The sequence below is a fragment of the Nothobranchius furzeri genome, chromosome 5, assembly GCF_043380555.1.
Source record: "Nothobranchius furzeri strain GRZ-AD chromosome 5, NfurGRZ-RIMD1, whole genome shotgun sequence".
In the NCBI taxonomy this organism is placed as follows: domain Eukaryota; kingdom Metazoa; phylum Chordata; class Actinopteri; order Cyprinodontiformes; family Nothobranchiidae; genus Nothobranchius; species Nothobranchius furzeri.
Window position 1 is genome coordinate 52,381,566 of NC_091745.1, and position 25,145 is coordinate 52,406,710.

A 25,145-nucleotide genomic window follows, 5' to 3' on the forward strand; every position below is an offset into this window, starting at 1 on the left:
TCGTGAGATTTGCTCGGCGAGGAAGTCGTACAGTTTGCGCTGAAGCTGAATGCTACGAGTGAAATAGTTGCACAGTGTCCACCTGGCTTTAGGCTGAGTAGTGCTCCTGGAAAATCACCTTTAGATGAGTTGAGCTTGGTCTGTAAATTTTACTTTTGCATGCAGCAGAGAGTTTTCTACATATCTGAAGCCTAATCTCAATACCAAAGCACATGAAATACCCAATGTATTAGATTTTTATATGTTGTTTTTAGTTTTAACTGGAATATTTATTATGGTAAATGGCCTGTGTCCCCCCAAGGTGCTTAACAACACAGTCATTAAACCACATACACAATCCCACTTGGGTGGTGATGAGCTACAGTGTAGCCACAGCTGCCCTGAAGCACATTGACAGAGGTGAGAACGCTTAACACAGACACCACAGGTCTCTCAAGCAAGGAGGGTGACGCATCTTGGCCAAGGACACAACAACTGAGATAGATGGTGCAGGGCTTTAACCTGTGGTCCTCCGAATACGGGACAGGAACTTAACTCCTCTGCTTAACTGAAATGTTTGATTCAAACAACCAAGGATCTACAAATGAAAATCAGGAAAATTATGAGGAGGACCAAAACTTTTTCACATGACTAGAAGCTTTGTACAGAAAAGGATTGGGTCACTCAAAAGAAAAAAAAAATGAATATAAACAGAATTCTGACTTTTTCTCAGAATTCTGAATTTTTTCTCGGGATTATTAAAGTTAGCATTCTGAGATTGTCAAAATTCAGAGAAAAAAGTCAGAATTCTCTCTTTTGCTTTTTCCTTTTCAGTAGCCCTAATGCTTTTCCGTTGCTTTGCTTTTTACATCACAGTCTTTTAAAACGAGAGAGAGAGAGAGAGAGAGAGAGAGAGAGAGAGAGAGAGAGAGAGAGAGAGAGATGAAAACGTAGGATGATACAGGCTGCTGACTCATGAGCCGTGTAGAGCTTATCCTTCTCACACTGTGTGTGTGTGTGGTGTGTGTGTGTGTGTGTGTGTGTGTGTGTGTGTGTGTGTGTGTGTGTGTGTGTGTGTGTGTGTGTGTGTGTGTGTGTGTGTGTGTGTGTGTGCGCGTCCCTGCTGGTTTACTACTGCAGGCGTCATTGCTGCATGATAAAAGCAAAAAGGCACGGTGACCCAGAATACAAATTCAAATTGTTATTCATTAATGTTCTTTCTCAGATCCTCATGCAGCTTCTTACAGCTTTGTTTTATGAACGAGGTAACATTATAGAAGGAAAATGGAAAATAATTTTTTGTGGATTTTTATGTTTTAAAATCTATTTTTGTTGTTGCACAGAGCTCCAGGTTTAAAATCTAGAACAGAGTTTAAAGTCTGTGTAGATAAGAAAATCCTAAATTAATTTACACTTCACTGAATTTCTTTGGTTTTACAATTCTAAAATCATCACCTAATGAGGTAATATCTATGCTTTCTGAAAGGTCATTTGTCTGTAGTATTAGTTAAAAAAAACTGTTTGGCTGGCTTTCTTCAAAAATCATCATCAGATGTTCGTCCACAGTGTTTGAAGTTGATCTCTTTCAAGATGGCCGCTACAGTTGATGAATGAAAATGAACTTTTGTAGATATTGATATTTACTGTCGTGTGTTAGAAACACTTAGGCTACTGCCCCGCGACCCGACTCCGGATAAGCAGATGAAAATGGATGGATGGGTGTTAGTAACACACCAAATATTAATTTGGAATAGAAATATCTGTTTTGTCCCACATTGGAGAAATTCAGGTGTACCAAGAGCAGCTCAACGTAGGCTAAATCTGAGTATGTCCACACAAAAGACAATAACAAGAATAAAAGTAGTTCCTGTGTTTACATCGATGCAGGCGTTGTACCGGTCTGTCGTGGTGAAGAGAAGCTGAGCCGGAAAGTGATTTGCCAGTCAATCTGCATTCCTACCCTCACCTAGTCACGGGCTTAGGGTAGGGACCGAAATAATGAGATTGCGGATACAAGCAGCCTAAATTTGCTTTTTTTGCAAGATGGCTGGGCTCCTAAAGGAAGACTCAGGACACGTTGGAGGGACTTTGTCTCTCACCTGGCTTAGCTTCATACTCTTGCATTAAAGAAAGTAAGCAATAATCATTCCTCAAACAAAATCAGGGCTTTCCTATTAATAATAGTTTAAAATTGTTTCCATAGTTATTTAACAGATACACTGCACTTGTCTGTCCTATTCAAGCACTGTTACAGATTTTAAACAACATAAGACTTTTCTTGATTTGTAAAAACAAAATATTACTTCGTTTATCTCATACACATGAAGGCATCATATTCTAGCTACTCACACACACACACATCTATGGGTGCACTAAGGTTTGTCTCATGGAACGTACATGGAGCTGGCTCCAGAGAGAAGAGATTAAAGATTTTGATCAGTTAAAAAGAGTGCAAGCAGACGTGATATTATTACAAGAGACTCATAGATCTGCCACATTTGCAGATGAACTTAAAACATCTGAGTTTCCCAGCATGTTCTCTGCCTACTATCACTCTAGGCAAAGAGGTGTAGCTATTTTAATACACAAAAACATCAATTTCACAGTACTGGACAAAGTTTCAGATTCAGAGTGTAGAGTTATAATTCTAAAAATATCTATACTGAACCAAAGCTTATGTATTGTCAGCATATATTGTCCAAATATTGATGACCCTTCATTCTTCCATAATTTTTTCTCTGTACTCTCCGAACACTTGGACTGTCCACTTATACTTGGAGGCGATTTTAATTTTTGCATGGATACTTTAACAGACAGGCTCAGTTCAGCTGGGACTCAGCGCAAATGGCAATCCATCAATATAGTTAAACAGTACATGAGTGATTATGGGCTTTGTGATGCATGGCGATCTCTTCATCTCAACCGTAGAGAGTATACTTTTTTCTCACACGTCCATCACTCTCATTCACGTTTGGATTATTTTCTAGTTAGCGGCTCATTGTTGGCTGACATTTCAGACACTGAGGTATACCCTATAATTGTTAGTGACCATGCTCCTGTTTCTTTAACTCTGGTAAATAAGAAGATACTCCCACTGATAAAAAACTGGAGGTTTAATACATCACTGCTTAAAGACGAAGGTTTTATAGAATTTTTTAAAAAGAAGTGGGCTTTATATTGAGAACATAATGAAGCATCCCCAGAAAAAGAGCAAATTACATAAAGCTAAATTAGAACTTCATGGAATTATTGACAAAAAGACACGATTTTTAGCACAAAGACTATGAATAGAAAACTTTGAACATAGTAATGAATCAGGTACATTTTTAGTTAACCAGTTAAAAATAAAGTAAGAGAAAACTACCATATCTGCTGTTAAAAACTCAACCGAGAATATAGTTTATGATCCTGAAAGGATAAACACTTTCAGAGACTGTTACCAAACTTTGTACTCCACTGATAAACCCATCAGATAACAAGATGAATGAGTTTCTTGACAGGTTAACACTTCCTAAATTATCAGATAGCCCATCTACAATTCTAGACTCGCCTCTAACATCAGCTGAGCTCCAGGAAGCCCTTCAATCCATGCCTAGTAGGAAGGCTCCAGGTCTAGGGCCGGGTCAGGGGGTTTAAGAATTTTGGAGTCTGTCTGATAGATCCCGGTGGCTGCCTGGTGGGATCTGAGTCCCTGGGCTCAGTTGGGTCCCCGGCGGGGCTGGTCGCCCCTGGGTCGTGGGTTGCTGGGTTCCGGGCTCGGCCGGCTTGGGGTGGGAGGCTGCGGGCGGGCCTGTGGGTTTGCCAGTGGTATCTCCCGGGACTCTGCCAGCTGCTGGTTGTGACCGCCGGGACAATCCACTGTGCCTCTCGATATGGGGCTGGGGCTTTTCTGGTTACAATCTCCCTGGGGTACCTGCGCTCTGGGGCAGCTTCTGGATCTCTGGGGCTTGGAGCTCCCTCCATCTCCTACACATCTTTGGGGGACAGATCTGTGGCCCCTCGCACTCTCTATTGGATGCACCTATTGTCACATTATTGCTCCCTGTGCCTTGAGTTTTTCCTTAATTGTGTCCACCTGCCTCTTGTTACCTGATTACCCCAGTGTGTATATAAGCCTTGTGTGTTGCTTGTGGTTTTGTTGGTTCGTACTCGTTACATGTCAGTTTATGTTCACATCTGTCTACCTGTTGTGTCTGCACTCCTGACCATTAAAAAGGAACCAAATGTCTGCTGCTTGTCTGGCCTGGGTTGATTTACCTGCCTGAAGGATCCGTTCTTCCTCCCTCACCTTCCCTCCACACCGTGACACCTATAGAGAAACCTTACATATACAAGCTTGTGTACGCACACAGGTGCTCACATGGTGCTCTCATAAGTATGGACTTGGGCATTTTCAACACATTTCTAAAGGCTGTGGTTGGCAGTTAATGCACTGTGATTTATTATTTATTTTTATTTGTTGTTCACTTTACTGACAAGCACAATCTTTTTTCCCTTTTATCCGGAAAACTTTACAGGTTGCAGATGATGATTCGATATCGGCAGATGCTCAAAAGTGACGACTCAAGGAGAAAAAAATGTGATTGGAACATTCTTAGTCATAACTCATGGGAAGATGCTGCTAAAATGTCATGCTTGATAGTTTCAATACAGGTAGTTAAGATATCAAGGAATAACTCATTAAATGGAACACAATCCATCACCCACCCATGACTCGAACTGGAAACTTGCCTATTCTCCCATTGAGATACTGGTTTGATCTTCGTTTTAAGGGTTAAGAGCCAGGTCACGTTTGCTCCCTTTGTGTATTTAGTCACTGTTTTTAACCCTCATCTTCATCAACTGTTCCAGTTTAATTGGTCTTGTTGCATATCTGTGCACTATGCATGTGCATAAGTTTGTTTGTGATAACAGAAATCACAGACAGCTTAATACAACTTTGTTGTTGTCGTTGTTGTTGATGTTGTTGTTGTTGTTGTTGTTGTGTGTGTGTGTGTGTGTGTGTGTGTGTGTGTGTGTGTGTGTGTGTGTGTGTGTGTGCGTGCGTGTGTGTGTGTGTGTGTGTGTGTGTGCGTGCGTGTGTGTGTGTTTATGATTAAACACATCATTGGTCTATTCTATGACTAACCTGGTAGTCTTTTAACATGTTGCCTCATCTTTGTCTGTCTGCTGCTACACAGCCGATCACTCATAGTGCTGAGGAGCTAATTGTCATTGCAGTCATGTCTTTGTGTGTGTGTGTGTGTGTGTGTGTGTGTGTGTGTGTGTGTGTGTGTGTGTGTGTGTGTGTGTGTGTGTGTGTGTGTGTGTGTGTGTGTGTGTGTGTGTGTGTGTGTGTGTGCATGTGTGTGTGTATGCGTGTTCGTGTGTGTGTGTGTTGTGGAATATTCCACTCTCTTTTTCTGGCTGCAGAAACCAAACACAGCAGCAGTGTGACTCACACCAGCAGCATAATGAGAATCACTCATCTACATTTCACTTTAATGCAGCTTCCTCAGACAAAAGCAAATCATTTGAATAGCAGAACATCATTTTATGAGGACTATCCACTGAGTAACGATTTATTTGACTGCAGATCTGGAATCATTGTTCGATTTAATACTTAAATTGCTCTTTTACAAAAATGTCCCCAAACTAATGAGAGCTCTTTCAGAAACATTTACTTTTATGGTGCCACAACACCTTTAGCCCTCACAGGTGGAAATTATTCTATCCTTTAGATAAAACTGCTGAGCAGAGTATCAGTGTTTACTCCTGCACTTGTCTGCCTTCCTCTCATGAAACATTGTTTTATGAATGGAAGATTTTCTGAGCTGAACGTTCATCCATCACCTGACCTCGTGCTCCTCTTCTCTGTGGTTTCCAGACTTGATCCAGGCCACCCAGGACACCAATGTGAATGTCCCCCAGATGGCCGACACGCTAATGGAGAGGGTCGGCAATGCCAGCTGGGTGGTGGTTTTCAAAGCTTTGATCACCACACACCACCTCATGGTGCACGGCAACGAGGTGAGGCCACAACACATGTTACCTACCAGAGAATATCCAGGAATAATTATATAGGCAGCTTAAGTCACACTCATCTACTTCTGGACCATTGAACGAAAAAATTAATGCAATTCAATGGGACTATAAAAACTATTATATGCCATGGATTTCACATATGATGTCCGTGCATTTTAAATACACATCCTGACACCAAGAAAGGCTTTATTTTCAAATGGGGGCAAAAGTTATTTTAGGTTTTGTGTGAAAGCACGTCCAGGACTACAAATGTGCATCACCAAGTTGATGTCATCGAACAAGGCAGGGAGAAGAGCAGAGGACAAACAGTTGTAAGTTCAGCGTATTTTGAATCCTTCCTTCAGGAGGAAACCATAACTCTGGCCATGTGGTCAGTAGCAGTTACCCTAGGGGAGAGGAGATTCTGTGGTGATGTCAGATATACGACGTGCCAACGTCTGATTTGTAGTCAAAGGAATTATGAACTTTTACAAGCTGATGAATCTCAAAGTACATTACAGGCGTGATTGAAACATGCATCATTACTTTTCATAGTGAAGAACAACATATGCGCGATCCAGGGTGTAAGGCTAAACCGATCAGAAAATAGCTCTTGTAGCTCAGTTAACTTGCATTGACCCACAAGCCGAAGGGAAGGGAGGAGATTCACTATTTACAGAAAAAAATCTGTTTTGTTTTCTTTTAATTTCACTGACAAACATTGATTTTTTCTAAATTTCAACTTTAAACTCACTAAAACTGTTTAAATATCTGCTGTAATACCAAACATGCGCTTGTCTTATTTTTATTGGTCCTTGCTAAAAACAGATCTATTGCTGCTACATTCTAGAAAGCTTATACTGGAGTGATTGTTTTCATGTCCTTGCAAAAAATATTATAAAGACCAGTTTTATTCCTCAGATCTGGACGGGTTATCTGGTTGTTTTTCAAACTACAATAATGATGAAAAAGGCTAAAGCAAGAGCCACTCTTGTTTTTCAAAGGTTCCCCCAAATACGTAAAAAATACATTTACAGTTTCTCTCCATTGGTTTGGCTCATTTCTTGAAACAGAAATTACATTCTCAAACCACTAAGATCATTTGGCAAAACACTCTTACAGTTTAGCACAACACCTGCAAAAGCTCATATCTCTACCAAAATGGTTCACTCAGTCTTCTATCTAAGTCCCTTTCTCTTTTAAACAGTCAGTGTCTCCACAAGGGCAAAGATCCTTCTCAATAGCTTTGGCTCATTTCTCAACACAGATCGGACATTCTCACCATTCTTGGTGCTTTTGTCAAAATAAACCTGGATGGTTGATCACAACAACATAGTTCACCTGCAAAGCTCATATCTCTCCTGAAACATTTCACTCATGTGTCAAAACTACATTTCTTTCTAATCTGAATAGTCAGTGCCCCCAACATGCATCGTCCCTTTGGCATTGTGTGAGTACTGCCAGACAAGATGTTTAGATGTTTTGTCACTGTGGCAGAGGACCGACAATATACAACTGAAAAGAGTAGCCTCCAAGGTTTGACATCACAGATTGCACTCACAATACCAAGGAAATTATAACCATTTTTTATTCACATGCAAAGAAAGTTTCATACATATGTAAAAAGAAAATGTACGTTACATTAATACAGTAAATTGTATGAACACAAAATCAAAAAAGTATATATTCAATGGTCGCTGGTCAAGCTCAATATGTCTGTGTTTGACAGCACACGATCATGGAAAACACCTGCGTGTGTGACACTCCCCGTTCATTAATCTAGTTTCACCTGACTGTCAATGACTGTCATCAGTGTATCAAATATTCAAAAAAATTCTTACATGTATTCATGGTATTATTTTCTTGACCAATTCTGACAATTGAACAGACAGTTGTGCATGCGAGTACTTATACAATGAAATCATGCTGACATGTTTTGGAGAGAATGATCATTAGACTGAGAATCAACTAATCAGTTTAGATCTATTCATTTGGAAAATGTGCTAAACGTGGGCTAACTGTAGAACTGTAGGCTACATTTGCAAAGAAGCACTGAGACAATTGAGACATGTACTGAGGCATTTGCCATTTGATAAAATGAATGAGAAATGCCGTTCTGTTGTGAACATTTGCCAAGAGGTTTGGAGGTTTGTCCAGGTTATTTTGAGAATGTAATTTCTGTTTCAAGAAATGAGCCAAACCAATGGAGAAAAACTGTAAATAAAAACTGATTATGAGCTCATCAGCTACCATAAAAACTCAGATGAGTCAGGTACACCCTCCTTCCTTCAGGCAGAAGGTAGCACAGCCTCAAGCCCACCAGCAGAGCTGAGTTACCGCTGTATAATTTTAGGTGTCTATGAATGACTTCTTCAGGCTGGCCGGAGGAGCTTTTCTATGTATTTAATGAAACACGACCCAAATCTGAATTATGGACAAAAGCTGAGCTCTGAAAACAAGCACTTGTCCTGACAGAAGCAACATAAAACAGAATCACGTCTGTTGAATAAAGGGAATAGAGTGTGGATAATTGGGGAGTCAGCCTTTGATCTTTGTGGCCATCTTTTCTAGATAATTCTATTAGAAAGGTGGATGTCTATTCCTAGCATGAGCAGATAGAAAATAATGATTACAGTATGTAGAGATAACAACGTTAACCTTTAAAGTCATCTCAACAGAAACCAGAGAGGAAGAGAGTGCTCCGTGTTTCAGAGGATTAAAATGACACACACACACACACACACACACACACACACACACACACACACATATATGCATGCATGCACACACACACACACACACACACACACACACTTCATAAATGAGCTTGGTTTATATGTGAATACTGTGATGAAGTGATTTGTTTCCATGTTTGAGCTCTAATGTCTAAGAGGCACTGGCCCAGGTTACAGCTTTATCACCAGAGGACCAGAGGCAGCCTGTTTGTCTTTAATGCTGCAGATTTCAGCCATGTGCTCAATTTATATTCACACACACACCCACTCATGAGAACGGTAACTGCAGTCCTGTTGAAATTCTCTAATCACATATAGAGAAATCATATAAAAATAAGCTTCTTGGGTGTTGTTTTCTCCACATGATGATACTGATTTGCTGAGTAGTTGCAACACAGTAATAAGATGATTTAACAATCCAGAACATGCAGGAATTACGTGTTTATACAGGTAACACTGTGTTTGTCCTTCTCTGCAGAGATTCCTCCAGTTCCTGGCATCAAGGAACACCTTGTTCAATCTCAGCAACTTCCTGGACAAAACCGGCTCCCACGGTGTGTAGTGTTCTTTCAGATGTGCCCTTCAGAACCCTGCCCAGTAGAACACATGACCTTGTCTCCATGGAAATGAGCCCATCTCCCATGGTGATAAACACTAGTTTCACATCTCGCTGTCTCTTTCTGCTTGGGTGACTGCAGAGTTTCACAAGGAAAAGTAGAGATTTTCAAAACCTTTACTGTACTTTAACCCTCCCACTGTCCTCATGGGTGACCCCACCAGGAAAGTTGACCATTGAGCAGGGTTGATGGTTTATCCCTTTATGTCCACATGGCAGGGGTGAGGTGGTGCTCACTCCTTACCCCTGCCACGTGGACTTCAAGGGATAAACCATCAACCCTGCTCAATGGTCAACTTTCCTGGTGGGGTCACCCATGAGGGCAGTGGGAAGGTTAAAGTTTTGCATCACGGTTATTGTTAAAGGTGTGGTTGAGTGAAACACCTTTTTTAATGATTATTTCTGATTATAATTGGTCATTTTGAGTTTTTCATACAGGCTGAACATGACACTAGTCTCCTACACCTATCTACTGTGTTAGCTTATGATAGAAGCTAACAGCTGGTGTATGTCGATGAAATGCTAGGGTTTGAAAATCCTCACATATCTATGTCACACTGTGAATTTGCATTTGTGGCCCCACCCCTTGGCTAACGCCTGCCCACAGGAAGGTTTTTTAAATTTCTTTTTGTAGCAAGAAGAGACAGTGGAGAGTGTCTCGGTGATAGTAACCCCAAGATTCCACTACCTCCGCTCCGGTCCGCCCCCGCCTTCCGCAGCCGCTCGCTTCCGAACTCAATTTTTACTGGTACCCGCTCTACAACGGCTCCACTCCGGTGTGGAGATCTGAGGTGTGCAAACAAGCATGCGCGGGATTTTCGAGATCTTGCGATACAGTCCGAGCAATAAACGCGGAAGTTAGATCCAAACACCCGTTGTGTGGGAGAAGCATCGAAATGAACTGTTTAATCCGCCCATCATTTGTGTTGAGAGATCAGCAGTGTTTGGATCAACAAAGTGTGACTACTTTGATAGTAGAAACTGTATTTATTGCTTATTTTTGTGCATTTAAAGTTCAACTGCCATTGATAGTTGTTAAAAGTTGTTAAACCTGTGCATATGAAACTAAAAAAAAAACGCTTTTGGTTTATCGATTTATTGTGAAAAAACAGAAGCTGTGCTTGCTCCTTTTCCTGTTGGGCAGTTGTGATTTCTGTCCATTGACTGCAGAGGTGCTCCAGCGTCGGGCAAAAACAGAATCGATCCTATTTTTGCCGGATGACGCAACGGCGGGCGGCGCACTGCGCCGCACGGCCGCAGTAGTGGAACAGCTCCGATTGACTACAACGGGACCAATTTTGCTGCGGAGTTCGTGCCGGAGCGGAGCACAGCGGAGCGGAGGTAGTGGAATTTTGGGGTAACTCTGCAACATGAATGAACATGTTCTGTTAGCCAATCAGAAGCGAGGTGTCTGCATATGATTTATATTAATGGGCAATCCTGCTGTTTTCAGCCCACCTCTGCACCAGCAAACCTCTGCATCTGGGAACAGGAGCATCATAGAGTTTTTTTTTACTCATAAGGCATTGATTTACTTTACAGTAGAGAACACTGCTAATGTGTTGAAGAAACACATAAACCAAGACTTTAAATCTATTGCAGTTCAAAAATATTACCACAGTTAGTGTAGAAAATGTGCTACAAACTACAGTGACTGCAGATACAGTAGAACCAGCATCATCTCTGGTTTTCCTGCTGACCTAATGTGTTATTGTTCAGTTTTTTGACTCAGTCACATTTAGCCACTCTCTCTCCGTGGAAAAACAGTTTTGGATAAAAGGTAAAACAGGTCGAACATTAACTTTACTATTCAATGTAGCATAATTAGTCTAGCTGTCAGTTAACATAAATAATGTCATGTGTAAGTAAAGTTGTTGTTGGAGACCCCAATCAGAGCAAGATGTAGCTAAACGTTTAGAGTTTAGATGACTCCGGACCTGTTCTGCTGCAGTCACACGCTCCAGCTGGGCACGATGACCATTTCAGATCACAGCAGCCGGGCCGGGCTCTGAAAAGTATAGATTGGACGTAGACAGTTGGGCAATTGGATTTAAACATGCCTTTGTAAAGTGTGTGTGTGTGTGTGTGTGTGTGTGTGTGTGTGTGTGTGTGTGTGTGTGTGTGTGTGTGTGTGTGTGTGTGTGTGTGTGTGTGTGTGTGTGTGCGTGTGTGCATGTGTGCATGTGTGTGTGTGTAGATGTGTGTGTGTGTGCCACATCTGAAACCTAGAAAAGTGAACATGTTCTAATGTAGAACACACAGCGGGTTTCTAACTTGTTTATTATTGAAATTACAACACTAAATCCTGACATTTCCTGTAAATATAAAATAATTTTACTGTGACCAGATGACAACATCCGTGCTCCTGGTTTTTATTGCTATTGCAGCAGCAACAACGTAAAGGCAACTAGCAAACAGGTGTCGTTCTTACCGTATAAAGAAAGAGAATGGATCTGGCATCCTGACATTTGTTGCGGCCAGCCTGTCTCAATGTGATGTGGGATGCTGGACTCATGATTTACCTTCATGTCCTCCTCAGGCTATGACATGTCCACATTTATCAGACGCTACAGCCGCTATCTCAACGAGAAGGCCTTCGCCTACAGACAGATGTCCTTTGACTTTGGCCGAGTCAAGAAAGGGTACAGCTTTCTCATGTTGTTCCCTTGTTCTGCTTCATAGTTGAATGTTTTCATCTGTAAACAAGCTGTTAGTTTAGCCAGATCTGTGTTGTGTTCCCGTTAGTCCCCTGCTACACCCCTGTTTACCCTGAGTGGAGAGGGGATAATAGAAATATTGGCACTGTGCAGAGCTGCAGACAGAAGGCCCCTCTGACTAAAGAGACAAATAAAAGTATAAGAAATGTTTAAACCAAGCTTCCTTACTTAAGGTAGCAGACCAGTTGGTTCCCATTCACCACCAGAGACAACACTTTGGTGTTCTGCAGCTCTGACTGTCAAACAGTCGCTGTTTTATTCTCACATGCTGCATTTATTCCCCAGGGCTGAAGGGGCGATGAGGACCATGTCAGTGGAGAAGCTGCTGAAAGGAATGCCGACCCTGCAGAGCCAAATTGACGCTCTGCTGGATTTTGATGTGAGTGACGTCACTAAGAGGCAACCAGGTCACATAGTAAAATCACTGTTCTTAGTGAGGGGTACACACAGAGATTATAAAAGTAACAACATCCATTTGGAAGTGTGATCCAACACATGCCGCATATTATAACAGGTGTGTATGTGCACTAAAAATAATGTTTGCTTACTTATAACTGGGCAATGACACTCCTTGGCATAACTGCTGTTTTGGTGTTTCTGTCGGTTCCTGTTTCTGTTTTCTTATCCGTTCTTCACCGGCTTAACACTCGTGCTCTTTACAAACATGTTCCTGGGACGTCCTGCTCCTAACCGCCTCATACATTTCTTGGTTTATTGCATAATTAATTTGAAATACTGATTGAATGACTGTGTACTAAAAACACTATTTGCAATTGTTAAAATTAAGGAAACAAAAAGTATCTATGTGTGATATGTGATGTGTGATGGGTGGTGGCTGAAGGCGGGGACCTTGGTGGTCTGATCCTTGGCCACAGAAGCTGGCTGTCGGTACGTTGAGCATCACCTCTCTGGTGGGGAAGGAGCCTGAGTTGGTGTGTGAGGTTGAGAGGTTCAGACTAGATGCGGTCTAACTTACCTCAGTGCCTGGCTCTGGCTCCGGAACCAGTTTCCTTGAGAGGGCTGGACACTCTGCCAATCTGGAGTTACCCCCAATGAGAGGCATCGAGCAGGGGTAGGGGTATTTTAGTTTACCCCATCTTGGTGCCTGTTAGTTGGGGTTTACCCTGGTGAACAAGAGTGTAGCCTCCCTCCGCCTATGTGTGGGGGGATGGATCCTGACTCTGATTTGTGCTCATGCACCAAACTGCAGTTCAGACTATCCACCCTTTTTGGAGACCTTGGAGGAGGTGGTGGAGAGCTCTCCTTCCCGTGACTTCCTCGTTCTGCTGGGAGATTTTAGCGCTGACAGGGGCAACGCCCATAAGATCTGGAGATGTGTGGTTGGGAGGAACAGCCTCCCTGATCTGAATTTGAGTGGTGTTTTGTTATTGGACTTCTGTGGTAGTCATGGATTGTCCATAACAAATACCATGTTCAGACATATAGGTGTCCACATGTGCTCTTGACACCAGGATACTTTAGGCCGCAGCTCACTTTGTTGTCATTTTATCCGTGTGTGTGTGTGTGTGGCCGCATGTCTTGGACACTCAGGTGAAGGGGTGGAGCCGTCAACTGACTGCTACCTGGTGGTAAGTTGGCTCCAATGGTAGGGGAGGATGCTGGTCAGACCTGGCAGGCCCAAACGTATTGTGAGGGTCTGCTGGGAACGTTTGACAGAGTCTCCTGTCAGAAGAAGTTTCAATTCCCACCTTTGAAATAACTTCAGAAATGTTCTGGAGGAGGTGTGGGATATTGAGTCTTAATGGGCCCTGTTCTGTGCTTCCATAATGTCAAGGCAGCCAAATAGAGCTTCAGGAGGATTCAGGAGGACCTATGTGGTTTCCGTCCTGGCCGTGGGACACTGGACCAGCTCTATGCCCCTAGAAGGGTCCTGGAGGGTGCGTGGGAGTTTGTCCAACCGATCTACATGTGTTTTGTAGATTTAGAGAATGTGTTCAACCGCATCCCTCGAGGGACCTTCTGGGGGGTACTCCAGGGGTATGTAGTACCAGGCCCTCTGATACGTGCTTTTAGGTCCTTATATGACTGGTGTCAGAGCTTGGTCCGCATTGCCGGCAGTAAGTCAGGCTTGTTTCCGGTGAGAGTTGGATTCCACCAAGGCTGCCCTTTGTCACCAATCCTGTTCATGAAAGTTGTGAACAGGATTTCTAGGCGCAGCCAAGTTGTTGAGGGGATCTGATTTGGTGGCCTAAGAACTGAGTCTCTGCTTTTTGTAGATGATGTGGTCCTGCTGACTTAATCAGAACGTGATCTCCGGCTCTCACTGGAGCGGTTCACAGCCAAGAGTGAAGCAGCTGGAATGAGAATCAGCTCCTTTAAATCCGAGACCATGGTCTTGAGTCGGAAAAGAGTAGAATGCCTTCTCTGGGTCAGGGATGAGGTCCTGCCTCAAGTGGAGGAGTTTAAGTATCTCGGGGTCTTGTTCATGAGTGAGGGAAAGCTGGAGCGCAACATCGATAGGTGACTTGGTGCTGTATCTGCAGTGGGTGTTGTACCGGTCTGTCACGGTGAAGAGAGAGGTGAGCCAGAAGGCAAAACTTTTGATTTACCGGTCGATCTACGTTCCAACCCTCACCTATGGTCACAGGCTTTGGGTAGTGACCAAAAGAACGAGATCACAGATACAAGTGGCTGAAATGTGTTTTCTCCAGGGTGACCGGGCTCTCCCTTAGGATAGGGTGAGGAGCTCGGTCATCTGGGATAGGCTCGGAGTAGACCCGCTGCTTCTCCACATCGAGAGGTGCTAGTTGAGGTGCCTCGGGCATCTGGTCAGGATGCCTCCTGGACGCCTCCCTGGTGAGGTTTTCCGGGCATGTCCAACTGGAACAAGACCTAAGGGAAGACCCAGGACACGATAGAGGGACTGTGTCTCTCAGCTGGCCAGGGAACGCCTCGGGATTCCCCGGAGGAGCTGTCCCAAGTGGCTGGGGAGAGGGACGTCTGGGCCTCCCTGCTGAGGCTACTGCCCCACAACCTAACCCCGGATAAGCAACCGATAATGGATGGATGGAAAAATCATTTATTCTATATTAAAACTGGTCTTGTTTATTGTCTTCGTGTCCTCAGGTGCACCCTCAGGATCTGAACAATGGAGTGATAAATGCCTGCTTTCTCCTGCTCTTCAAAGATCTGATCAAGCTGTACGCTTGCTACAACGATGGCATCATCAACCTGTTAGGTAAAGATTATGTTTTTTATCAAAATCACCAGATTCCTTCAAAAAGGTAGAGATATGAGTTTCGTAAGTTTGTCGGATTGTTTTTTTATGAACTGCATCACTCAAACACACGCCCAACAATGGAAAGCTTTAGTTTTTACTGGTAAGAACAAATAGACAGAGGGGAATCATAGTGTTTTCAATCATTTCACTTATTTTTCTGCCACCTGTTGTGTTCAGAAAAGTTTTTCCAGATGAAAAGGAGCCAGTGTAAAGATGGGCTTGAGATCTACAAGAGGTTCCTGACGCGGATGACTCGAGTTTCTGAATTCTTTAAAATTGCGGAGGTAAGTTAGAGCACTCAGCTATTTGCTCCTTCGGTGTGTGCTTCCTGTAATCGACTCACTCTCTTTGTTACAGCAAGTGGGAATAGACAAAAATGACATTCCTGAGCTCACTCAGGTAAGACAGATCTAAGCTTTCAGTTCATTTTCATTAAATATTCATAAGATGTGTTTCTGTTGGATTCCAACCACATGTTTGTTGTTTTTTCTACCTTTTGCATGAGCGAACACCATGTTTTCCGTTCCTCCTGCCGTGTCACAGACGGTTGCTTCAACACTCAGAGAAACCTTCACATAAAGTGTCAGCTGCTGTTCTTTGGTTATTGATGCCTCCTTTGCCTCCCTCCCCTTTTTATTTTCATTTTCAGAGATGCAGATTGATCATTCAGGCTGAGAGTGTGAGTAGTGAGTAGTGCACAGAGCAGACAGCTTAGGGAAGGTCGACAATTGTTAGTGCGCTGAGTTGAGGCACCCTGCACAGCGAGCGCACACCTAGCAGACAGAGGAAGTGGGATAATGATGCGACTGGATGAAAGCAAGGCTGCTGACCCAATGCTGCTGAGGTTCTCACCAATAGATAGCTTTGGTTTGACAAATGCATCTCTCAATTAGTGCTGGAAGGTTTCCGTGACAACCTGTGTCTGAAAAATTGTACTTTTTTATTATTTCAGTCAATGAAAATTTGAAATTACCTTTGAGTCGCTTTCAGAATTCCAACCTGATCTGTGGAAACTTAACAGCTGAAGTTCCTCTTTGACTTGTCAGCTTGAATGTTTGCATGAAAGCATTTCAGATCTCTGCAGAGCAAAACACAAGCCCTGGACAGGCCACCAGTCAGCCATCATGCACATGCATGCTACAGAATAGTGCACCTGTTTGTTATTAATGTTTTGGAGCTGTTCACTATTTTATTCTGCCTAGACTTCTTATTTTCTAAACAATGGATGCAATTTTATGGCATTTTAGAGATTCCTAATTTATTTTTTACCTTAAATTGACTGAAGATGCAGCAGAGAAATATTAGGAGTTCATACTTTACATGAGGAAGCAAACTGATTTAATGAAAAATAAATAACCGTTTAAACAAATGAGATAGAAAGTAATTAAATGTGTTTTCTTTGCATAGCAGCTCAGTGGCCTCTATAGCTCCCTGTAGGGACAGCAAGCTGCAAACATTCAGCTGAAATTGCAATCCAGATGTTTATATTGCACAATGAGCAGCAGAGGGATGACACGCTTGTTGTCGCTGTGGTTGACTGTTTCTTTTTATTGCGTTTCCTGTTTGTCTCAGAAGCTGACTGCCCAGTTCAGGATTTTAGGTTCCAACTTTTCCTCTGACTCGGTTATTAGATTATTAAAATCACAATGTGGTGATGGGTCTGGATTAGGGCTGGACTGGATGGAAAATCACAATACTGTTTTTTTATAACAGTCGATCTTGTTTTAAATCTTGGTATAAAAGAAATCACTATTTTCGTCAACGTTATTGGTCCCTGATACTTTTAACAGAGATTTGAAGATATGAGAAGGTTATCTTTGATTTTAAAGATTTTCTTTTCAAATCTCAGCATGTCATCAAACATCAAATGACTATCACACACTGGTGGCTGTGCTCAGGAACTATTTGAACGAATTTGAGAAGTTTTTAAAGGTCAAAACAATAAAATAGAGGGCATTACTGACAGGAGTCCCAACAGTTTTTATTAAATTGATTTAAACAAAAATATAATTAATAATTTTCTCAAAATAAAGATTTTCTTTCCATAACCCCTAGCTCATCTGACCTCACTAGCATGAAAACTTCTAATAAAAACAGTTTGATTGCACTGCAACAGCCTTCCAGGTGTTAGTACAGAGAAAAATAATGCAGCTGCAGGGATGGCTGTAGATAAAAACACGCAACTGATATAAATGCAGTTTTCTCTCACTTGGCAGATTAAAGTCTGAGGGTTTTTAAAAATGGTATTCTAATATATCCTCTGTTTGCTCTGAAATGTTGTGGGAGGATGCAGAGAAAGCACAACATAAACAAAAAAGCTGTCAAAACAGACCCGACGCAGGAGTACGTTACTGTGAAACAACTGCACCTACCACCATAACGCCACTTTTAGATCCGCTTATATCAATAATCAATAGCAGTGATCTGCAACCTGCGGCTCTGGAGCCACATGTGACCCTTCACACTCTTTGAAGTCGTTATGTACGAGTTAATGCTTACGAAGGATTCACATCCTTTACCTATGCAGCATTCCATTTCTGTTTACCAGAGCATTTCCTCCATAAGACCTTCCTGTCCAATGAGTTACCAAAACAAACACATCTTCATCTAAATGACACATCATGGATTTTACGGATTCCTTACTTCCTTATTATTATCAAATTTATGAAGTCCCTGAGGAAAGTCTGGATGGATGGTTTATGGTTCAGTCGTTTTTAGATGAGCTTGCTCAGTTAACAACTGTCTGTGTGGAAGCTCTTCTGTAACTGAGCTGTTATATCTGCACTCTCCTAGTGAAGACAGGCGCCTTAAAGTCCCAGGATGATAAATGGTCTGTCCATGTTTCTCTGGGACCAAGACAAATCGTTATCAGCCTGACTGTCCTGCTGGTATTTAGCATAATGGAGGTTTGAATAGATAGATCCAGGAAACAGAGCAAGGCTTTACAAAAGCACAAGTATTTAAATGCTTTGCTTTAGCTTTGCCCTTTACCAAAAGGCCTGTTGGATATTGAGCTGTTGTTTATTGCATGTTTTAAGGTGATTGCGTCCCGTTTTGTCTGGTGGAACCTGCAGCTTCGCATCCCAGCTGGAAGTAAAGGCAGACCCTGTCCCCATCCCAGGGTTTTCGTTATCTTGTTACCTATTATGGTTAAATCCAGTTTCATCATGCATTGTTTTCAGTTTCATTTGTAAGTTTCAGGGAGAAGCTGATGAAATTACCACACTGGTTGGGATATTTGATAGTCTGTGGAGATCTTTTGTTTTGTGAGAATAAATGAGAATATGAGTAATAAACAAACTCCTAAAGGTGTCGCCCTAAAGGTATAGTTCAAATCTTTAGAAGTTTCTGTGGAATGGTTATAAACATTTAATTTCTCAGCTTTTGTAGGTAGTGCTCTTGACAGCCTCAGTTTACAGAAATATAGATTCATTTGGGTCTGAGATTGTATAAAAATAGACCAAATTTCTCCACCTGCTTCTGTTGTTGAACAGTGAATCCAGGTTGGCCCATTCATAGGAGCTTCCATGTCTGCATACTAGAGATGTTGTTCCTGCTACCCCGCGCACAATTACAGAAAACATGAATACAACTAACTATAATAATTACTACATTAATTAAAATAACGACCCCAACTAAAAGCAGTAATAAAACTAACTACAGCTAAACCTAAAACTTATATAAACAGTTTGACAACAATCATACCAGGCCTCATATGCATATATATGAGCAAACCATATGGGTCTCAACAGGGTTTGTCCACAGTTTCCATGGTGGCCCTACAGGAGCTTGCCCACAAAGATTTTAACAGGTTCATGTATGAGTCAAACCTTCTGAAAACCCATGTAAGGCCCATTCAAATCTATGTGGAACTACCATGGAAACAGCAGACAAGCCATTTTGGGACTCATATGGTTTACCCATGTGGAGCCCACCCATGTCTGCTGGCTGGGACGTAGCAGCAATCCAACTCGGTCTTGACTGCACTCAAACTACTGGTTAGCTCACTGATCCAGTCATAACTGGTTTCTGTTTCTCCTCTAAACTGATTCTAACCAAAAACACTAAAGAGAAGATCTGAACTGTCCCTTAAAAGAGGCAGCGAATGCAACATTGATGATCCTGTTCCAGTAGCAACACCTCTGTGTTTTTATCCTGCAGGCACCAGAAAGTCTTCTGGAGTCTCTGGAGACGCATCTTAACACTCTGGAGGGGAAGAAGCCGTAAGTCATCCTTATTTAGTTAATAGAAAGAGTTTGCACTCAAGACCAAACCTCTGTAGATTCTGGCTGGTCTACATGTCTAACTCACCCTTTCTTATCTTCACACAACTCAGAGAAGACAAGTAAGTTCAAGCATGGGGAGTTAGCTAAACATTTCTGTTTTGGAGTCTGAACACATAACTTCTTGTGTTTAAAAAGCATTTGTCAAATTATTTTGACACAATAATTTGGCTCATTGATCAGTCATCACTAACAATCCACAACATGTCCCAACTTTCTCAAAGCTTTGGATGCACGTCCCCTTGAGGATTTAAATGTATTTCAGCTAAAAGAAAAGCTTTGTTGAAGTGGAGTTGGGTGATATGCTGTGATTCACCACTGCAGTTCATAAAATCCCGTAATTAATTTCCCCACCTGATGCCTTTAGCTGTTCCAGCTTCTATGTCTCATGTAAGCCATGAATCCTGAACTAATCCTACTACTGTCCTTGTTTTTGCAGGTCACCCACCAAGGTAAGCTAATTGTTTTAATACATGGGACAGGAATCATTGATCAGTTTCAGCTTTCTCCCACAGACAGGAAGTGATTCACTTTGAATCTATGTTGTTGAGTCACACCAGTTATCTAACCAAGCTGATGGGTGTCTTACTCTGCAGCAAGAGACCACGGCCAACAACAGCTCTGTGGCTGCTGCAGCTGCTGCTGCTGCACCACCAGCCAAGCCTGCACCTCCACCTGGCGGACCACCAGCTCGCCCCATGCCTCCAGCAAAACCCCCTCCACCCTCTGTCACTCCAACAGCACCAGCCCCAGCTCCTGCTGCCACTGCTACTAGCAAGTACGACTCACTCATCTTAATTACAAATGTGTGTTCTGAGCTGCATCAATATTTCATTCGAAACAGCCTCTCTCTGTTTACACACACACACACACACACACACACACACACACACACACACACCTTCTCTCTTTCTGCTCAGTGCTCTCGACGATGGGTTCCTGTTGGATCTTGACCCAATGTTGTCGTCTTCGGGTCGAGGGGCTGCAGCAGCTTCGTCCACCACTGGATGGGGAGGTGAGATCTTTGCTGATTTTCTACCTAAAGTTAACATTTAATACCTGAAATGAGCTCAGACACAAGTGGATGGAAGCTTTTATCGCTGTGGTAACTTGTTTTTACACTTTTAAGCTAAACTCTAGAAAACAGGGTAGAAAAAAACTAGGTTTTAAAATGTGTTAAGCTGTTTGAATAGTTTTCAAAAACGCAGCACCATATGAAGATGTTTGTAGCTGACGTTCTGCTCTCTGTTTCTATTTACGTTTGTTTGTTTTGTTTCAGATCTTTTAGCAGAGGGTGAGTATTCTACGTTCTAAAGATACATACAGGCGGTTGCTATTTCAGTTTCACCTGAGACTCTGTTTCTTTTGTCTTCTGAGAGTTGCATGGTGGGACAAACTCTCCCAATTAATTTCTAATCACACTAAGATGGAAATCAGTCACTTTGCTGCATCTTTCCTCTTCCCCTTCTTTTTGTCTTCATATTCCTGTCTGTTGGGGGATGTGGCTGGGTCTGGCATTTGGATTATGGGGTTTATCAACATGGCAGCTCCAGCCGCTGCAGACGGAGCCTCTGAGTCTGTCCGAGCTGTTGGGGGGTCAGCTGCTGTTCCTGCTGCTGCTGCTGCAGCCACAGCCGCCCCTGCACCTGCGGCTGCTGCTGCTGCTCCCACCACTGCTGCAGCTGCACCGGTGCCCACATCGCTGCCTGTCTCTGCTCCTGTCACCACCACAGCCACAGACATCGACCTTTTCGGAGGTCAGTGTGGGCAGAGGGTAGAGAACATGATCCAGCATACACAGCCTGGCTGACTGCTTGCTTTTACTTTAAAACCTCATCATCCTCCATCTATTTACTGTTTATGTTGCAGAATAGAGGTGACAAATCAGGATTATCAAAAAATAAAAAATTACTGACTGAAATGCAGTTGGAGGAGTCTAAACTCGATTAATGTGTTCTGCTGTGCTTCCACGTTGCTGCACACACATACTGATATATATTTTTATTTTATTTATTTAGGGCTATAAAACATTTTGTGCTCATTCTCAAAAAAATAAGCCATTTATTTAACTGAATTAATTTCAGATTACAAAGATTTAAAAACCTATGATTTACTTCATCTCCCGGGTACAATGCCGATGTAATGACACTGACTGGCTGTTTGGATTTCTGGCATTTTCTCTTCATGACCATAATTGTTAGTTTTTACTAACAGCTTTTTTAAAGTGTCATAAATATCCCAAGATGATGCATAATTAGTTTTGTCTCTCGTCTCGTCGTCTCGTCTTCCTCCGCTTATCCGGGTCCGGGTCGCGGGGGCAGCATCCCAACTAGGGAGCTCCAGGCCGTCCTCTCCCCGGCCTTGTCCACCAGCTCCTCCGGCAGGACCCCAAGGCGTTCCCGGACCAGATTGGAGATGTAACTTCTCCAACGTGTCCTGGGTCGACCCGGGGGCCTTCTGCCGGCAGGACATGCCCGAAACACCTCCCCAGGGAGGCGTCCAGGAGGCATCCTGACCAGATGCCCAAACCACCTCAACTGGCTCCTTTCGATCCGGAGGAGCAGCGGTTCTACTCCGAGTCCCTCCCGAATGTCCGAGCTCCTCACCCTATCTCTAAGGCTGAGCCCGGCCACCCTACGGAGGAAACTCATTTCGGCCGCTTGTATCCGCGATCTCGTTCTTTCGGTCATTACCCAAAGCTCATGACCATAGGTGAGGATTGGGACGTAGATCGACCGGTAAATCGAGAGCCTGGCTTTCTGGCTCAGCTCCCTCTTCCCCACGACAGATCGGCTCAGCGTCCGCATCACTGCAGATGCCGAACCAATCCGCCTGTCGATCTCCCGATCCCTCCTACCCTCACTCGTGAACAAGACCCCGAGATACTTAAACTCCTCCACTTGAGGTAGGACCTCTCCCCCGACCCGGAGGTGGCAAGCCACCCTTTTCCGGTCGAGAACCATGGTCTCAGATTTGGAGGTGCTGATCCTCATCCCAGCCGCTTCACATTCGGCCGCGAACCTACCCAGCAAGAGCTGAAGGTCAGAGCTGGATGAAGCTAGGAGGACCACATCATCCGCAAAAAGCAGAGACGAGATTCTCCTGCCACCAAACTCGACACACTCCACACCACGGCTGCGTCTAGAAATTCTGTCCATAAAAGTGATGAACAGAACCGGTGACAAAGGGCAGCCCTGGCGGAGTCCAACCCTCACTGGGAACAGGTCCGACTTACTACCGGCTATGCGGACCAAACTCACGCTCCTCTGGTAAAGGGACTGAATGGCCCTTAACAGAAAGCCACCCACCCCATACTCCTGGAGCGTCCCCCACAGGGTGCCCCTGGGGACACGGTCATAAGCCTTCTCCAAATCCACAAAGCACATGTGGATTGGTTGGGCAAACTCCCATGCCCCCTCCATCACCCTTGCAAGGGTATAGAGCTGGTCCACAGTTCCACGGCCAGGACGAAAACCACATTGCTCCTCCTCTATCTGAGATTCAACTATCGATCGGACCCTCCTCTCCAGTACCTTGGAGTAGACCTTTCCAGGGAGGCTGAGGAGTGTGATCCCCCTATAGTTGGAACACACCCTCAGGTCACCCTTCTTAAAGATGGGGACCACCACCCCGGTCTGCCACTCCCTAGGAACTGCCCCCGATGACCACGCAATGTTGTAGAGACGTGTCAACCATGACAGCCCTACAACATCCATAGCCTTGAGATACCCAGGACGAACCTCATCCGCCCCCGGGGCTCCGCCGCTGTGTAGTTGTTTGACTACCTCAGCAACTTCTGCCCCCGAGATCGGACAGTCCATCCCCAGGCCTCCCAGCTCTGGTTCCTCCTCGGAATGCGCATTGGTGGGATTGAGGAGCTCCTCAAAGTATTCCTTCCACCGTCCGACTATAGCCTCAGTTGACGTCAGCAGCTCCCCATCCCCACTGTAAACAGTGTGAGCGAGTTGCTGCCTTCCTCTCCTGAGGCGCCGGACAGTTTGCCAGAACCTCTTTGGAGCCGATCGATAGTCTTTCTCCATGGCCTCACCAAACTCCTCCCACGCCCGAGATTTTGCCTCGGCAACTGCCACTGCTGCACCCCGCTTGGCTATCCGGTACCTGTCTGCTGCCTCCGGAGACCCACAGACCAGCCACGCCCTGTAGGCCTCCTTCTTCAGCCTGATGGCTCCCCGAACCTCTGGTGTCCACCAGCGGGTACGGGGGTTGCCACCACGACTGGCACCGGCCACCTTACGGCCACAGCTAGCAACAGCCGCCTCGACAATCGCAGAGTGGAACAAGGCCCACTCGGACTCAATGTCCCCCACTGCTCTCGGGACGTGGTCAAAGCTCTGCCGGAGGTGGGAGTTGAAGACCGTTTTGACAGGTTCTTCTGCCAGGCGTTCCCAGCAGACCCTCACTATGCGTTTGGGTCTGCCAGGTCTACGCGGCATGTTCCCTTGCCATCTGATCCAACTCACCACCAGGTGGTGATCAGTTGACAGCTCCGCCCCTCTCTTCACTCGGGTGTCCAAAACATACGGTTGCAGGTCAGATGATACGACTACAAAATCTATCATCGACCTGTGACCTAGGCTGCCCTGGTACCAAGTGTACCGGTGGGCATCCTTATGTTCGAACATGGTGTTCGTTATGGCCAAACTGTGGCTTGCACAGAAGTCCAATAACAAAACACCGCTCGAGTTCTGATCAGGTGGGCCGTTCCTCCCAATCACACCCCTCCAGGTCAAGCTGTCATTGCCCACGTGAGCATTGAAGTCCCCCAGCAGGACAATGGAGTCCCCTGATGGAGTACTATCTAGCACTCGTCCCAGGGACTCCAAAAAGGGTGGGTACTCTGAACTGATATTTGGCCCATAAGCACAAACAACAGTCAGGACCCGTTCCCCGACCCGAAGGCGCAAGGAAGCTACCCTCTTGTCCCCCGGGGTAAACCCCAACACACAGGCAGAGAGTCTCGGGGCTAACAAAAAGCCAACCCCAGCCCTCCGCCTCTCACCCGGAGCAACTCCAGCAAAGTAGAGTGTCCAACCCCTCTCCAGGTCTCGGGTTCCAGAGCCAATGCAATGTGTCGAGGTGAGTCCGACTATATCAAGCCGGTACCGCTCAACCTCTGCCACAAGCTCCGGCTCCTTCCCCGCCAGCGAGGTGACGTTCCATGTCCCAAAAACTAGTTTCCTTGTCCGGGGATTGGACCGCCAAGGCTCCCGCCTTGGTCTGCCACCCGATCCACACTGCACCGGACCCTTCATGTTCCTCCTGCGGGTGGTGGGTCCACAGTTGGACGAGCCCATGTATCCGGTTCGGGCTGGGCCCGGCCGGGCCCCATGGGCGAAAGCCCGGCCACCAGGCGCTCGCTCACGGGCCCCAACCCCAGGCCTGGCTCCAGGGTGGGACCCCGGTAACCCTCCGGGCCGGGTACTCCGACTCTTCGTTTTCACCGCCATGAAAGATCCTTCGAACCGTTCTTTGTCTCACCCTTCACCTAAGACCAATTTGTCATGGGAGACCCTACCAGGGGCACTAAGTGCCCCAGACAACATAGCTCCT

General features: G+C 44.5%; 1 protein-coding gene across 9 annotated transcripts in view; it reads left to right on the forward strand.

The window, feature by feature from the left end:
* The window catches only part of snap91a (synaptosome associated protein 91a), a 60,804-nt gene that overhangs the window by 15,862 nt on the left and 19,797 nt on the right, over nucleotides 1-25,145 (forward strand). For 8 of the 9 annotated variants that reach the window (XM_070550916.1, XM_070550917.1, XM_070550920.1 and 5 more), the window contains exons 2-14: nucleotides 5,846-5,988; nucleotides 9,196-9,271; nucleotides 11,873-11,975; nucleotides 12,336-12,429; nucleotides 15,138-15,249; nucleotides 15,469-15,575; nucleotides 15,649-15,690; nucleotides 19,453-19,514; nucleotides 20,014-20,026; nucleotides 20,171-20,352; nucleotides 20,495-20,589; nucleotides 20,854-20,868; nucleotides 21,122-21,331. In XM_070550916.1, coding sequence (XP_070407017.1) covers nucleotides 5,846-5,988; nucleotides 9,196-9,271; nucleotides 11,873-11,975; nucleotides 12,336-12,429; nucleotides 15,138-15,249; nucleotides 15,469-15,575; nucleotides 15,649-15,690; nucleotides 19,453-19,514; nucleotides 20,014-20,026; nucleotides 20,171-20,352; nucleotides 20,495-20,589; nucleotides 20,854-20,868; nucleotides 21,122-21,331 — 1,254 coding nt within the window. Of the gene's footprint in view, nucleotides 1-5,845; nucleotides 5,989-9,195; nucleotides 9,272-11,872; nucleotides 11,976-12,335; nucleotides 12,430-15,137; nucleotides 15,250-15,468; nucleotides 15,576-15,648; nucleotides 15,691-19,452; nucleotides 19,515-19,627; nucleotides 19,656-20,013; nucleotides 20,027-20,170; nucleotides 20,353-20,494; nucleotides 20,590-20,853; nucleotides 20,869-21,121; nucleotides 21,332-25,145 lie in introns of those variants that run through there. The other variant, XM_070550924.1, reaches the window with a different exon arrangement.